Consider the following 15,547-nt stretch of genomic DNA (forward strand, 5'->3'; position numbering starts at 1 on the left):
ACCTTACAGCCCATTATTGAAGTTTTGTTTCATTATTTTAAATCTGTTTTGATATTATACATGCAAGTTAATTAAATTCTAATTAAAATTAAACAGGTTATTCTTCACCGTCTACTGTATACAAATCAAACAAACCCGCTAATTGCTGGTATAGTTCTTTTTCGTCAATACAATATGTTGTTTGAAACTAAAGAACAAGTCTGTTTGCTTTGTCTCTTATTCATCAAACGCTGACATACACCGCCAGCAGCTGAGATTAAATATTTACATTTATAAGATTTCCCCTTAAAAGACCCTTTTCTTCTTTTTGGAACTGTGAGACATTTCAAAACACACGTATTTTAGACTGCAAAGTGAATGTCTAAATGGAATTTCAGGTAAGTTGGTGCTATATTTTCCTCGGTGCTTCTTGACTTCCCAGCTGGTGTTTCCAAAAAACTGTCAAACGTTCGTATCTTATCATTTCACATTAGGCAGAAATGTCAGCTGCCACTGAACCAGAGGAACTTTGAGTTCCAGTCAGTAGGAGGTTCATGGATCAGATGAGGGATCCTAAAGATTTCCAAGACAGAGAACACTGGCAGTTTGTAAAGAGCGGCTGTCCAACTGATATTCAGTTTCTAATAACGAGACTGTTCTGAAGTCTTTCACTTTAATTTGTTGTATTTGTAACAGGGAACAATAGGTGTTGTGAGCTTGTTTTCATACCAGTAACAAAGGACTCCAATTTTCCACAGTAGAAAAAAATGACCAATATACCAAACAAAACCGTTAAAATATTCTTGCAGAGTAATGCCACTCTAGATCATCCACCAGAATTTGCAGTTTGTGACACAAAAGCAGCACAGAATTATTCTGAGATTAATACGTGTTTGCTTTAACACTGGAGAGCTGACGGTTTTGCAGGAGCACTCTGAGAAGTTTGTGGATGTTTTAACAGCTTTTTTTTTTAAAACTACAGTGAAAACCTGTCACTGTTTGAATCCTTTATAAGTGACTTGAACTCAGCTTCAAACTTTTCAGAGAAACCTTTGAAGAAAACAGTGCTTCATATTGAAAGAGCAGATTTGGACTCTGTTACTTTAAAACGGATGTAAAATGCTGGTTGAGTATGCCCTGATTATTGCTGTTATTTGACATAATGCATCCTTAAACTCTAATTTCAACCCTATTCCCGTGCAGTCAAACCATTCTGCAGTACAGAACAGTCACCATTCTACTTAAGGGGGAAAAACCCTTTGGCTTGTTTGCATTTCTTTAAACCAATTACAGTCATCTTGGGTGGAGCTAAGCCAAGGATGCAGTGATGGTGTCCCCTCAGAAGAGTGACAAGGGATTTTTTTTTGGTGCAACATTTACATGCAGGAAGGCCTGAACTATCATTACAATGGTTAAATGTCCCTACCGCTTTACCCAGCTTCACCACAAAACCTGAAGTTGCCAGTGTGGTAGTTTGTTTTTGTTATTTCCTGTAGTGAAGGTGCCATTTAAGACGGTAACGCGTAGGTAGCAGAAGGGGAAAAACGTGTGAAATGCGTGGCCAATGGTAGGCGTATACCCCCAGTTAACATCTGGTCAGTCAGGCTAGAATAATCCATCCATTATCTATACACCACTTAATCCTCACTAGGGTCGCAGGGGGGCTGGAGTCGATCCCAGCCAACTTAGGGTGAAGGCAGGGGACACCCTGGACAGGTCGGGCTAGAATAATGCCCTTCACATTTCCCGCATTTCGAAATATTCAAATTGCTTCTGTTTTTTAAACCATACCTAACATTAAAACCAAGTGTTAACCATTGAACAGCCATTTAAGCTCATGGGATCCATCGTCCTGGCCCTTACAAAGCTGTCGGACTCCACAAGTATAGCAGGCCTCTAGTTTTCTGACCCAATGAACATAGTAAAACCTGTAAGTATGTGTCTGAGTTAGACGTGACGGAGATTGATTTGGTTCTAGAAGCTCATTTGCAAAAATTCTGACGACCATAACAACAAACGCACACACACAATGGCTATTTATGTGAGGACATTCATAATATAATACATTCTGTTGCACCCTACCACAGCTAAGCTACCAACCCCAGTGGTTACCTTCATCTAAACCTAATTCTAACCTCAACCCTAAAACTATGTCTTCACTCTGAAGCATCCATTTGAAAGAATGTGACAAAGTGAGGCCCGGCCATCCATTAGCTACTGCCATCATCCTGCAGGGTGTCACAGGCGACAGGTCACCAGTCCATTGCACGGCTAGCTGACAACCATGCACACCCACATCTATGACCAATTTAAAATCACCAATTAAACTAACACACATGTCACTGGACTGCAGGAAGAAGCCAAACCACTCAGAGGAAAAGCCATGCAGGCACAAGAAGAACATTCAGAGCTCCCTCATCGTCAAGACGCCAGCTGATCAGCAGGTTCGAACCCAGACGGAGCATTTTAACCGCTGGACCACCGTGCAACCCGATGTTGTCAGTCCACATACACACACACAGAGTTGTGTATCCAGAAAGCATTGTTATCATCCCAGAGACTTATTCTAACCGTAACCATAACGACGTTAAACTCTAATGATTTGCTTGCTTTTGGTCCCCATAAACCAGACGTGTCCCCATGATGTGACTGTAAACCTGAACCACACACATTCGCCACACATGCACACTAAACTTTGACAGGAGGAGCCGCGGCCCCGTCGCACTCTGGGATTTATTACCATCTGCAGACACCTTGTCTGAGGCTGATGAAGTCATTACAATGAATCTCTGCTGATATATTAAAAAAAAAAAAAAACAAAACTTCGGGGGTCCTGCTCTGCAAATGATCTTTGAAGGTGCTGTCCGTGATATTTTTTAAATGGACTTTTATACATTTACACTTTAAAAATGAATAAATGTCACTCTGAATTATGAAATATACCTGTCTCTTAGAATAATCATCTGTGTTATCTAGAACTGACATCTATAGTGGCTGTGATGAAACGAACATGTGGTTTCAGAACTGATTGAACTGGAGCACAATGAAAAAAAAGAAGAAGAGAGAAACGCAGGTCCATTAAACAGATTGGGAAGTTTTCTTTATTTATGTTAAGCCCCAAAACCTCATCTGTGGTTCTTCCACTGCTGGTGTCAATAACACAACAGTAAATGGTTTGGAGTGGAGAAGCATTGTTGCATTGACCTGTCGGTTGGTGGTTTCATCTCTTTTGATCACTTCTGTGCAGCAACACTTGAAATGTAAAGGTGTCGTCTTTTCATGTTTCACTCTTCTTCTGTTTTCAGATGAAGATGCATGTCCTGGTTAAACGCTAATAATCCTCCAGAGCTGATCGGTTCCAGGTTGAACCACATTTGAAGCAGTCTGTAGCGGCAGTTTCCCTTTAATTTACTTTAAACATCAGCTGCTCAGAACTAAATGGTCACTCAGCTGACTTAATGTGTTTAAATGCAGCTGATTGACGTTTTGAAAAACCCTTTAACGGTACAAGCACAGTGATCGAGTGCCCCTGATTTCAGATGTCATTAACTAGAATCAATAATTCAATCACGAAACAACATGTCTGTCAAGCTTGTGTACAGTTTTGCATCATTTTGTCTTTTGAACAGTTGACAGAACGTCTGGTTAACTTCAACTTTCAGAGACAAAGTCCGTCCAGTGAAGACTGTTGTTCAGAGCCTCATTACTGTGAGTGTGTGTGTCTTCTCCTCGTGTAACTGATAAGGGTCCATATGCACAGATATTCCCCAGTGGTCTTTAAAAGGACACAGTGTTTGTATGCTTTTCCATTTCCTCCAGTCAGTCCCCCAAAGACCCAAAAGTCTTCAAACCCAGTGAAGGAAATGGTGGAGGAAAAATCTGCACAACTTCTGCTGATTGAACACCCTGATATGAGCCTGAGATGTGGGCGGTTCAGGTATTTAAAGAGTATTTACATGGAAGAAACCTTAGTGTTCTGTTTGGGTTTAAACTGCGACACGGTGTCCAGCAGTGTAATCACCCAAGGGAGCAGCAGTAGCTGTAATCAGATGTAAATGACCTCCTTCTCCTCCTCCCCCCTCGTCCTGGCTCCACATGCACAGAGCAACAGGTCTAAATCCCATCTGTGCACGTCTCTGCAAAGCTTATGGTTGTTGATGAAACTTTGACTCTGAATCATTTTGTTGTATGCATTTGTCTTGACTGGAGAAGAGATGTTTCGGACAGCAGTAGAGCACGCCAAGAAGCACCCTGGAGTAAGTAGGCTTTATTTTTGTTCTTGTTTATTCATTTTTTTTAGTAATTTCATGTTTGGAAGCTAGTTTTCATGTCCAAAGTATTTTAAAATCTACCCAACGATTTGTCTGTATTTCCCTGAAAGTAGTTTTTGGAGCAGAAATGTCTTCACGTGAAAATTATTATGAAACATTTGAACAACTCTGGCGTCTGTAATAGTGAGTTAGATTAAAATATAAATTCTATAATCATGTTCTTTTTTTGGTTGTGTATCTATTCTGCTGGAACAATGCATCAGTAGCTGGGTAGGCTTTTAAAATCATGATTAATTTCAGATTTAGATTTTATTTTTTTTAATCAGAGGATACAAACACATTGTAATGGATTTATCTTTTCGTGATCTCACTTAAACACAAATAGCGTCTCAAATATCACTGAAAATGTCTTTATTAGTTAACTGTCTTAGAAAATATTGCACAATTAGTTTAATATAATGAGTGTCAGAATAATAAATGTAATTATTTATTTAGTTCTAGTTCCTATATACAGACATGTGTGATGAGTTTCTGTAGTGTTTGTAGCGTGCTGGAGAATTAATTGGTCAAAGAAGGGGTCTAATTTAGTCCCATCTAATCTTATCTTAGCTCTAATTCAGTAGGTTAAGTTGCTCCGGTGGCTCGTTTTAAATTCGAGCCAAACTTAGTGAGGCTTAAGACTTCAAAAACACATCCATGACTTCTGCAAACCCTTTAAATCTAAACTGACAAAATCTAAGCAGTTAGGAAATGAGTTGTTGGAATGAAATGAATTTAAAAATATGAGTTGTCCCTACAGGGGAGGGGATTATTTCTGCATTTTTTAACCAGCTCTGCTGTCAGCGAGAGGAGTGACTGAGTTTTAACTTCTTGTCATTAGCCTCCCAGGAGAAAGAGAGAGAGAGAGAAGCTGCAGGGAGGAAATCCCTATGAGACTCCACCAGAGCTCCTTGATATGGTCTATCATCCTGACAGACACATCGAGAGACAGACAGGAAGAGAGAGACAGAGAGGGAGAAGCTGCAGGGAGCAAATCCCTGAGAAACTCTACAAACCTCCTTGATCAAGTTACAACAGGCAGACGGATAGAGAGGCAGAGACAGGCTGTTAGAGAGAGTCCGAAAGTTTGAGTTCAGGAGGCAGGACAGAAAACGAGCCGGATGAATGGATAGTTAGTCAGACAGACGGATGGATGGAGATGGAAAGAGTCTTTAAAGCCAGAGATACAGATATACAGACAGACAGGCAGGCAGGTAGGTAGGTGGATGGTTAGGTGGGTGCAGCCGCTACTCATAATATAGTCCCAAAATGTAGTAAACATCATCATGATTTCATTTTTTTTTTTAAAAAGAAGCATCACCTGAATTCCCATTTTCTTATAAAACGGATGATTTCAGAAGTTCTCGTCAGAAGCACATCACTGACCTCTCTTTCCTGACTACCATCAATACTTTAGCACTTTTCACCCCATGAAACAGCTGCCAAGGAAAACCTGGATTCTGCTCCAAGAACATGAAGCCTAGCAGTGAATAAAAAGCATTAGCAAGCTGGTTTATCACCACAGATGAATCACTTCAATACTGCGACTGTTACAGATCTTTGACAGTGTTTGTATGACTGTCGACATCATGCTTAAAGCCAGGAGACAGCGTGCCACGCATGTGACAAGTAGGATACTTTAACGAGCGGATTGTGGATGAAATGGAGACCACGGTCCTGCTGTCACTTCTGTACAAGCTGCAGATCCTTTTTATCCAAACAGTGAACTAGCTCTGCTCACACCATGCTATGCTGGAGCAACCACATAGTGTAACAGCACCCTGGCTCAAAATATAGTGAATTTCAGGGAATTATTAGATCATATTAAATTGATTAAGGCAAATGAAAAATCTACAATTGATGATCACTAAGCAAACCTAATTACCATCATGCATGCGGCTGTGACTTTATAGCACTTTAAGCATCACAGGCTACTGAAGGTAAGCAGAAACACATCTGCAGCAGTGGTTAGGAGGTAAAGAGACCAGAACACAGGAATTATCTGTGGAAACTGGTGATTCAGACAATGTGAGGGACTTTGCATGAAGTTTACCTCTACGACAGGTTTCAAGGAAGAAACTGTTGCTTACAAAAAAAGCTTTGCCAAGGATCACGAATAGAAGCCTGATGAATATTGGCAACGTGTATTCGGTTAGACGAGGCCAAGATAAATTAATTTGGATTAAATGGACTCCAGCACGTTTAGCGTGAACCTGGTATGTACCAAACTACTGACTGACAAGATGACTCCTGATCTCAAGACGGTTTGCAGGAGACAAAGTTTTCAGTTTGACAGTGATCTGCCACAACCACACGAGAGTTTTTAAAAAGGAAAAAAGTGAGATTTTATTTTATTTTTTTAATGTTGTGGTCAAATGCATCACCTGGCATGGAATCCAGTTTGAAAACTCTGGAATATTTTGAAGTGGACGGTAGCATAACAAGAAACTACATTTCTAAAGAAAGGTGGGACATTTCTACAGATTTGTACAACATTGATATCATCCCCCGGAGGATCCACTCTGTCATAAAAAAAAACAACTGGTGGACATTCAACATTTTAGCGAATAAACTAATCAAATCTAATGAAGGCTCATTCTGTTGCACTATAATTGATTGTAGTTTAATAAATCAGTCATTTTCTCTTTCAAAGTAACTGGTTCATTCTTCTAGGACAGGGGTGTCCAATCCTGGTCCTCCAGGGCCACAGTCCTGCATGTTTTAGATGTTTCCCTCTTCCAACACACCTGATTCAAATGATCAGCTCATCATCAAGCTCTGCAGAAGCCTGATAACGATACTGATCATTTGAATCAGGTGTGTTGGAAGAGGGAAACATCTAAAACATTCAGGACTGTTGTTGTTTAAAACCTGTTTTCATAAGAATACCATCTATTATTTAGTGTAATGTTTAAATCTCAGAAGTAGCTGGTAACTGCAGCTGTCAGATAACTGTAGTGGAGCTACGAGTACAATATTTCCAACTGAAATTTAATGACTTAGAAAGTAGAATAACAAGTAAAATACTCAAGTAATTAATAACAATAATGTCTTTCACATGCAGTCACACACCTCAGTGCAGTGTGTCAGCAGGTTCACTGGGATGACGGAGGATGACGCAGCAAAATCAGGCCACTAGTTAGTTAATCCTCAGAGCTGCTGCTGGTCGGTGGCTCAGATCAACTCTCGTTACATTCGGACACGAAGTCAGATCAGATGTACGTTTTCAAATAAGCCCAGTCCGGCAGTACAGAGTGAGTTTCAGCTTCTTTAGCGAAGACATTTTCTTCTAAACCTAATGGCACTTGCAGTTCAATAAGTTCACTTCGCTCATAAGTTTTAAACAATGCTGCATCTTTAAATTCAAGAATGTGTTTTTTCTTATTCTCTGAGACGTTTAATTAGCATAGTGTCAGGAGTCATGAAGCTAACTGAGGCTGATGCATCGTAGGAAAGGAAAAGTTTTCATGCATCGTGATATTTTGCTGGTTAGACAGATTAACATGCTTTACTTTTTATAGCCACTGTAAGTCTGAGTGTAAGAATTTAACACACTTCCACTAAAGGTTAGAGGCAGAGGCTGACCCTTAAAGTCTTTAGAAACAGCACACAACAGAAACACTGATTACAATTTAGAAAATTGCAAGATGATGCCAGGAGTGAGATCAGTTGTAAACTAGAACCGCTGCCTCGTGGTTGTTTTCCTCCAGCAGCAAGTTTGCGTTTGCATCCGCGTCCATCCAGACTTGACTTTTGACCTTTTGGATATAAAATGTCATTCCTTTATCGTTTTACCCTGTTAGATGTTTGTGTATGTGATTCATGGCCAAAAACATGTGAAGCCACAATGACCTCTGAACCCTGAAATCAGCACATCCTGGATACCAAGTGAACTTTTTTTTGCCAAAATACTAGAAATCCCACAGAAAGAGCCAAGAGCTTGAGCTTAGTTCCAAGAAGAACAACATCTCATCAGTGACAGATCTACAGTACGCTGTAATCAGTCCAATAAACAATCATGTACAAGAGAAACAGAAAAATGAACAAAGTTATCCAAGTTAGAACAGCAATTCAGCAGAAATTTGAATTAGCAACACATTTGTTCATTGTACTTTTCTCCTCTTTGCTCAATTGAACACTTCTTGTTTTTTATCTTGTCTCACCTGTATGCGAAGTACAGTGAGTGGTAAGAATGATAATTAAGTTTTGAGTCTTAAACATTCTTAGTTGAACACAGCTAGTAGTGAGATTAGTTATCAGCAAGCTGGTCGTACAAAAAACTACGTTGTACTCGTGCCCTATAGGATAGATGTGCTGTGGTCCAAGATTGCTTCCTTTATTAGCAAAGTCCCCTGCATTGGTACAGGAACCTGCGCTCTGCATATTGGGCATAATACCGAAGAGATGTTGACTGAATCATAGATATGTATAATAAAGGCTAGATGTCTCATCAGCGCTGCCAGCCAATGGAATTGCACAGCTACACTGGCGGCCATCTTGGTACGGTGCGCTCGCTCACCCATAACATTGTGTTGTAGTGGTGCAAGTACTTTTTAAATAACCATAACTTGCTCACGGTTTGGTTTGTTAAAAACGTCAGAGGTGTAGTTATAACACTGGATAATTATGTTACACTCTCACGGCGAGCAACAATTAGTATTTCAATTATTTTGTATTTTATTTGTATTTTTGTTATTTGAATTGTAGCCACGTTAATAACGTTCATAAGAAACCAAACTGTTTCAGCGCGATAAGAGTATTTACATTTGTGCAGATCAATCACCTTCCTTCACGTACCACAGCTTCCACCAGAGAGCTCAAGATGGCCGAAGGGTGATCCTGTTCGAAACACCGCCTTAAGACATCAAGCCTTTATTATACATATCTATGGGCTGAATGCCCACCAAATGTCACGGTGCAGGATCGTGCTGAGGCACAGGAGAAGTCTCAGTAAAGGAATGGTTTGATGAACTGGTTAAAATCTCCTCCTATGAAAGCTATAAACTGATAGAGAGGGAAGAGGCTTATGTTACAATATGGGGCCCTTTTACCGAGATAGCCTGAAGAGCTAGAGTTACACCCTTAGCTCACCTATGGTATGTCTCCTGTAGTGTGAGGTACGCTGGTTTGTTTAGTATGGAGTAAAATATTATTTAATACTGAAAATATATTATTTAGAGTATATATTTAGCATCACAAAGTCTGCATGGACACTTGTGTAGGTAACAGGTTGTATGATATGATGCTCTGTCTCTGTGTTTTGTTTTATTTACAGAATGTCATCCTCCTGGTTTCATATGGAGTGTGTATGTTTGGTTGTGAAAAAGAGAAAAACTTAATAAAAAGAAAATTACAGGAAAAACAAATTCTACTAAATGGCAAATCAACAATCGTGACACCGGTGCAATAAAAAGAACAAACAGAGATAACTCTCCATAAAGGTCATTTGGAGGGGGTTAGCATTTGCTCGGTTAGATTCTTGACAAAATAACGAATCAAAGGTCTTCATCTCTGTTCCTGATGCAAAAAAACATCCTGGTGAGCTGTGTTGAAACAACTGATCAAAGTTTTTTTGTTCTTTCTATCGAAACGATTCTTTTTAAATGAAACTTTCTTTGTGTTTAATGTCCCGGCTGTGTTCCAGACGATGCCCGATGGTGAAAAGTCTACAGTTTCTCCGATTGGCTAGAACACATGAAATTATGAAACTTAATCTTTGAATTATCTCTGTCTCTCTTCAGCTCATCCCCCAGTTCTTCTTTATTTGTCTGGGAATGGGAGGAGCAACTCTATATCTGATCCGGCTGGCCAGAGGACCCCATGTTACGTAAGGACCTGAACATTTCCTTGTGATTTTTGATAGTGTGCAAGAAAAACAACACAAATGAACATTGGTAAAGTAGTAAAGCTCATCTTCTTGAACTGATTAAATTAAGAAACATGTTTTTTAATTAAATGTGTCACCTTGTAGAAACTTCTAAATCGCTTGTTAAACAGATGTTTTTTTCTCTCAGGTTTACACATCTGTTCACTTCTGCTTTTACTTTATTCGCCTGCAGCTCCCAAAGTCTGATCAATGCCCCCCCACAGGATCCTTTCAGACTAATTAAACACAGACTTCCTTCCTCTGGTAATTTCCTCCTGAAATGCAGATTTGTTCATATTTTTAAAAGGTGTGTGGAGAGGAGATTTTTTTTTTCTACTTTGGCTAAGCACAGAGATTTGTTTCAGGATCATGTCTGACAACAGGGATCCCCGCTCGCTTTTTATCTCCACCTTGAACCACCTCTTGCTTGGACTTCCTCTCCTCCCGCTGCTATCCAAACTGTTGATTTATGAAACTCCAGCAGCAGACGCAGCTTGGTGCTTTTCTTCCAAGAGCGCACAGGATGGTGCACCGTCTCGTCTGTTTGCAGGTCTTTTATCATTTCTTTGCAGCAGCGATTGTTTACAAGCTTGATGAAATTCTGGGAAAGAGTGTCACCAGGCTGAGAGCTCCATGTGAGCTGAATTTGAATCTGACTTTTGGTTTTCTGTGCTTTCTTTTTATTAGGTTTTTATTTTTATTTATTTTTTGGTGAGCAAGCTAACAAAGAAGCGATGAAATAAAGCAGCTTAGGGAAATAAGAGTTTGGTTAATTTATATTAGATTTCCAAGGAGCCTAACGTATGCCAATTCTTTGTGTATCTGTTTAGCTGGAACAAGACTCACAACCCAGAACCATGGAATAGACTTGACCCCACGTACCAGTACAAGGTAACACAGCACGCAAACGTGAACCAGCATTCACTGCTCGTGGACACTGACTGTGATTTAATTGGGTTTGATCGTCTTTTTTTGCACAGTTTCCACATTGAATTTGATCTTTTTCTTACCCAGTTTGTGGCCATCGACACAGACTACAAAAACCTGAAGAAGGAAGGACCTGATTTCTGATTTTCCTTCAAAAACCAGAATGGAAAAATTACAGAAAACCCTGATCTGGGGTCATAATCGCTCCTCCTGCCCTCGCTGTTGTCCACACTGCAGGTGAAATGGATCCCAGATCAGGATGTATACAGAACCCTTTTAGTGTCTGTGTCTGTATGATGTCTTCAAAGCTGCTTCATGTGACTGGTACTGTCAGGGAATCAATCCTAAAGGCAAACTGAAAAACACAGCATCTCTACATGCATTTACACGCAACACATATGCTCACCTTATGTCAAATACTGAAGAGTAACCGCTAAGATTTGACTCTGTGTTAAAGCATTAGATCAGTGGTTTGGCTTGTTTTCATATGAACTCAAATCTGAATGTATTATTTTGAATGTTTATTGGTTTTTATTTACTTCTGTAGTCTATGATAAACAATCACAGGATTCCAAATTCCAAAATCTGACTCAGATCTGTTTTTAATGTTGCAGAGGAATCATTAGAGCTGCACGAAACAGCAAGAAGGAGAAAAAAAACAGATCCGAAAACCCAAAAGTTTATGAGCCTGTATCCGCAAATGGTTGAATGTTAAATATATCTATGGTTTGTTGTTAACGAGCTAAAACTTCTGCTTGCTTTCAGTTTGTTTTGAATATCTGAAGGTTAAACAGACACCAACTTCTCACATCGCAATACAGGCCGGCTGCGTTGCATTATATTAAAGGACAAACTAATGCGACCGACTGCTTTTGTTTCTTCACAACTGTCACATGATTGTGGGTTTAGCAGCCACTAAACTCAGCAACGACTGTGTAAGTTCTGAAAAACGCAGAGAGGCATGAAGCAGTCTGGATTCTTTCAATAAATAAACTGATTCTGTCTGATTCATGTTTGGTGTTTTTTTTTTCTTCTTCTTTTTTTTTTTCCACTGACACACACACACACACACACACACGTAACACCTGCATGGAGCTGATACAGATCTTTTTCCACACCTTGATATCCACAATCAGTGACTCTGGTGGAACAGATCCATCTGTTGGCGGTGCAGCTGTCGCTTTGCAGCCTGATTGTCGGTGCCTCTTCACCAACATTTAACGTGTGCATGTGTGGTTGCGTGTTTGCATGCGTGCACGAGTGTGTGTGTGTGTGTGTGACAGCAGCCCGGAGTCTTTGATCAGTGACAGCGGTGGCAGGATGCGTGGCGTTGATGTATGACAGCAGAACGCTGTGTGCCCAACCTGAGCACACACACACATAACACACACACATACACAGTGATGTTTCCATCAACTCAGAGGACTTTACATTAACTTACAATCAGTTTCTGGAGGATTAGCTTAAACTTAACCCTTGTTGTAACCTTAAACCAGACTTTCATACTAAAATGTGTTGATTTGTGTAATCAGGACTTGCTGTTTAGGATCCAAAACAGTGGCATTCTGCACAAAGTGATCACTGTCTCTACATTAATATGAGCACAAATCTAAATGGGTTGAAAGAGTAATTTTTCACTGACTTTAAGAAAAGAACAATATGTATTTTTCATAGGTTTTAGCATCACTGAATCACAGCTTTAAAGAGATCCCAACAATCATCCATGCATTTAAACAAAGCAGTGAGGGTTCATACAGTCAGAGTATTACACAAAGTTTAGCATTGCAGCTTCTAAATCCACATCTATCTTCAAAAAGGATGTATGATTAAAGAACAGAACAAAGGTTGAATGCTTGTTTTTTTTTAAGCCTGGGGACTGAAAAAACAGAATTAACAAATCAATACTTTAGATTATTCAGGGGCCTGTTTCATAAAGTAGGCAGAGAAAATTAGACATTAAAGTTCAACATCTGACTTGAATGAAACAAACAAACCAGAGGTCAATCCAAGTTCATGCAATCAGGCTTGATTTTAACACAGGCTTGAGTAGCGGAGATAATTGCATGTGTGCTGTTCTTCAGCTGCCCGAGAGGCTGAGCATAAATCAGACTCAGCAAACTGCCACAGAGCCGCCACCAGAAGTATGAATTCAAACATCTAACAACCAAAACAGCTGCCATGAATAAAGCCAGAGAGAAACTGCTGATCAGTTGAATGCAAGTTAAAATGTAATAAAGTAAATAAATCCAATGTGTGTGAAACAGTGGAACCAGCTCCCCTGAAAGTGTGATTTTTGATTTTTTTCTTTAAAACACTCACATTATGCTGTTTTTGCTCTGCATTTCTGTTTTTCTGTATTTTTATTATCACTGATCATGCGTCAAATTAGGCTGTTATTTATGTGTGATTCATGCGTGAGGACGATTCGTCACAGCAGGCAGCAGCAGCTACTTTTTTTTTAAAGCTCTTTTTGAATTCTTATTATTCATATTCTCATTATAAGAAGTAATTATAGATAAAAACGAAATCAGTTATTTTCTAATTGTTGCTTCTAAACAATGAAAAAGTGAAAAAGTATGGTAAAATGTGCACATAACTAAATCTTGGGCATAATACATTCAGTCAAAAGAAAACATGCAGGTTATTGAAATATGTTCTAAGTTTAAAAAAGTATAAGAAAAATAAGTCTCAGGGCTGCAAATGTATAGATTACATGTTTATTCTATACATATTACATTTATTAGATTCATTATAATTTACTATAATACGTATGTTTTTTATAAAGCTCTATGGAAAATATCTTTACAATAAGTCAGGCTTTCTTCAGTCAGCCAGACTTAAGCCTCACTTATTTGGTAAACCTGCTTCAAGGAACAGACCCCAGATCACAGCCACAAATACTGATTTCTTTGAGTGTGTTGACTTCACATTGAACTTTGCTTCCTCTGTTCTTGCCTTATTCTTGTGAAAGGTTGTACTCAGCAGTGAGCCGTGAACAAAGCACAGGAACAAAAACACCGTGTAAGCTGTGAAAGTCATGTAAATTCAAGCTAGATCGGTAGGAAGTCTACGGAGACCACGGGATTCGTCAGTCTCTAACTTGTGACTTTTTTCTTCTTTATTAACTTCTTCACTTTCACTGAAGCTACTTCTGAAGGAAAGAAAAAAAGAGCTATTATAAGATCAGCTTTGTCAAGTGAAGGTGAGACTCGTTTTTCATTCTCTCTGCACTTTGAGCTCGCATTCATCTCGGCGTCTGCTGTGTAGTCCTCGCCATAATGCCGCTGAAAGAGGCAATGAATGGAGAAGAAAGAGTAGCGAACATCAAAAAATAAAAAAAATCCTCCTGCTTTTGAACACCACAGGGATTGCTGTAGCAATAAGGAGAGGGCTTGTGACCTATAGCGATGGAACATGAGGGGCCAAACGATTTCCCTAAAGCCTCAGGAGCTGCCAGGTCATGAGAAAGAGGCACGGAGACGAGGCCTTATGTTCGTTGTGACTCTGCGTGTGTTTGTGTGTCCGTGGGGTTTGTTTGTGTGTCTTTTCTGACGACGGAGCTGAGAACGTCCGTGATCTCTGACCTGTGATTCAGCTGCCCAGTCTCCGAGGAGGGGACACATTCCTCCGGCAGAAGCTGAAGCATCAACCATAAATAAATAAATAAATAAATAAAATAAAAATGGACAGAAAATCTTAACAGGACACAAAGACTCCAAACAAAAGTCCATTCAGTTTGTCAGTGACATAAATATTAAACGCTCCATAGGCGGCGGCGGCGCTGATTCATGTTTGGTGCTGCTTTGTGTCTCAGAGGAACCTTTTCCTTCAGAATAATGAATAAATACATCAAAATAGAAATGACAACAAAGTGTATAACTTCATCCCGGAGTGAAGGAAAGACGAGGCCGACTCTTTTTATGTGTCTGGAAGTATGAAGATCTGACTGCGGCAATCTGAGAAACAATGGGAGAGGAAGTGTCTCAATAAACAGAGTTTTGAAGGTTCAGTGAGGACAGTGAAAGATTGTGCTGTTGCATAATAAGCTCATCTTCTCACGTATATCATGAAGTGTCTGTTTACTAGTATTATGTAATGTGAAGTTGCAGACAAAAAAAAGAGAATTAAAAATGGTATTGATGATCGATTTATATCAACCTCTTGCTTGCTTCTGTTTGGTTTCAACAGAGACATTGTGCTTGTAAGTCTACTTTCAAACTGAGAAAATGTCATTTTAAGTGAAGTCAGCAAACATCTCATTTAAATGGGAACAACATGAGCTGTCTGCAAATCCAACTGGGCAAATAAAGTTGTTCAGTGCACAAAACTCCGATCAGATTGTGTTTTCTTGACTCTTCCCTGAAGGTGGCAGCGAGAGGAGAAGACCTAAAGGAAATTCCAGCAGCTTAACGTGGATCAAGTGTTTATAAAAATGTGAAGAAACGCCTCCCTCCTTCAGCTGTAA

At 39.6% G+C, this 15,547-nt stretch overlaps 1 protein-coding gene across 1 annotated transcript; it reads left to right on the forward strand.

Moving 5' to 3' along the window:
* The first annotated feature begins 3,968 nt into the window (after nucleotides 1-3,968).
* Nucleotides 3,969-12,093, forward strand: ndufa4l2a (NDUFA4 mitochondrial complex associated like 2a). The gene is made up of 4 exons (XM_008289254.1): nucleotides 3,969-4,235; nucleotides 10,031-10,116; nucleotides 10,986-11,046; nucleotides 11,170-12,093. The coding sequence occupies exons 1-4, from the start codon at nucleotides 4,194-4,196 to the stop codon at nucleotides 11,224-11,226; spliced, it is 246 nt and encodes an 81-aa protein (XP_008287476.1). The 5' UTR covers nucleotides 3,969-4,193; the 3' UTR covers nucleotides 11,227-12,093.
* The last annotated feature ends 3,454 nt before the right edge of the window (nucleotides 12,094-15,547 follow it).

The sequence above is a fragment of the Stegastes partitus genome, unplaced genomic scaffold (genome assembly GCF_000690725.1).
Source record: "Stegastes partitus isolate 25-593 unplaced genomic scaffold, Stegastes_partitus-1.0.2 Scaffold601, whole genome shotgun sequence".
In the NCBI taxonomy this organism is placed as follows: domain Eukaryota; kingdom Metazoa; phylum Chordata; class Actinopteri; family Pomacentridae; genus Stegastes; species Stegastes partitus.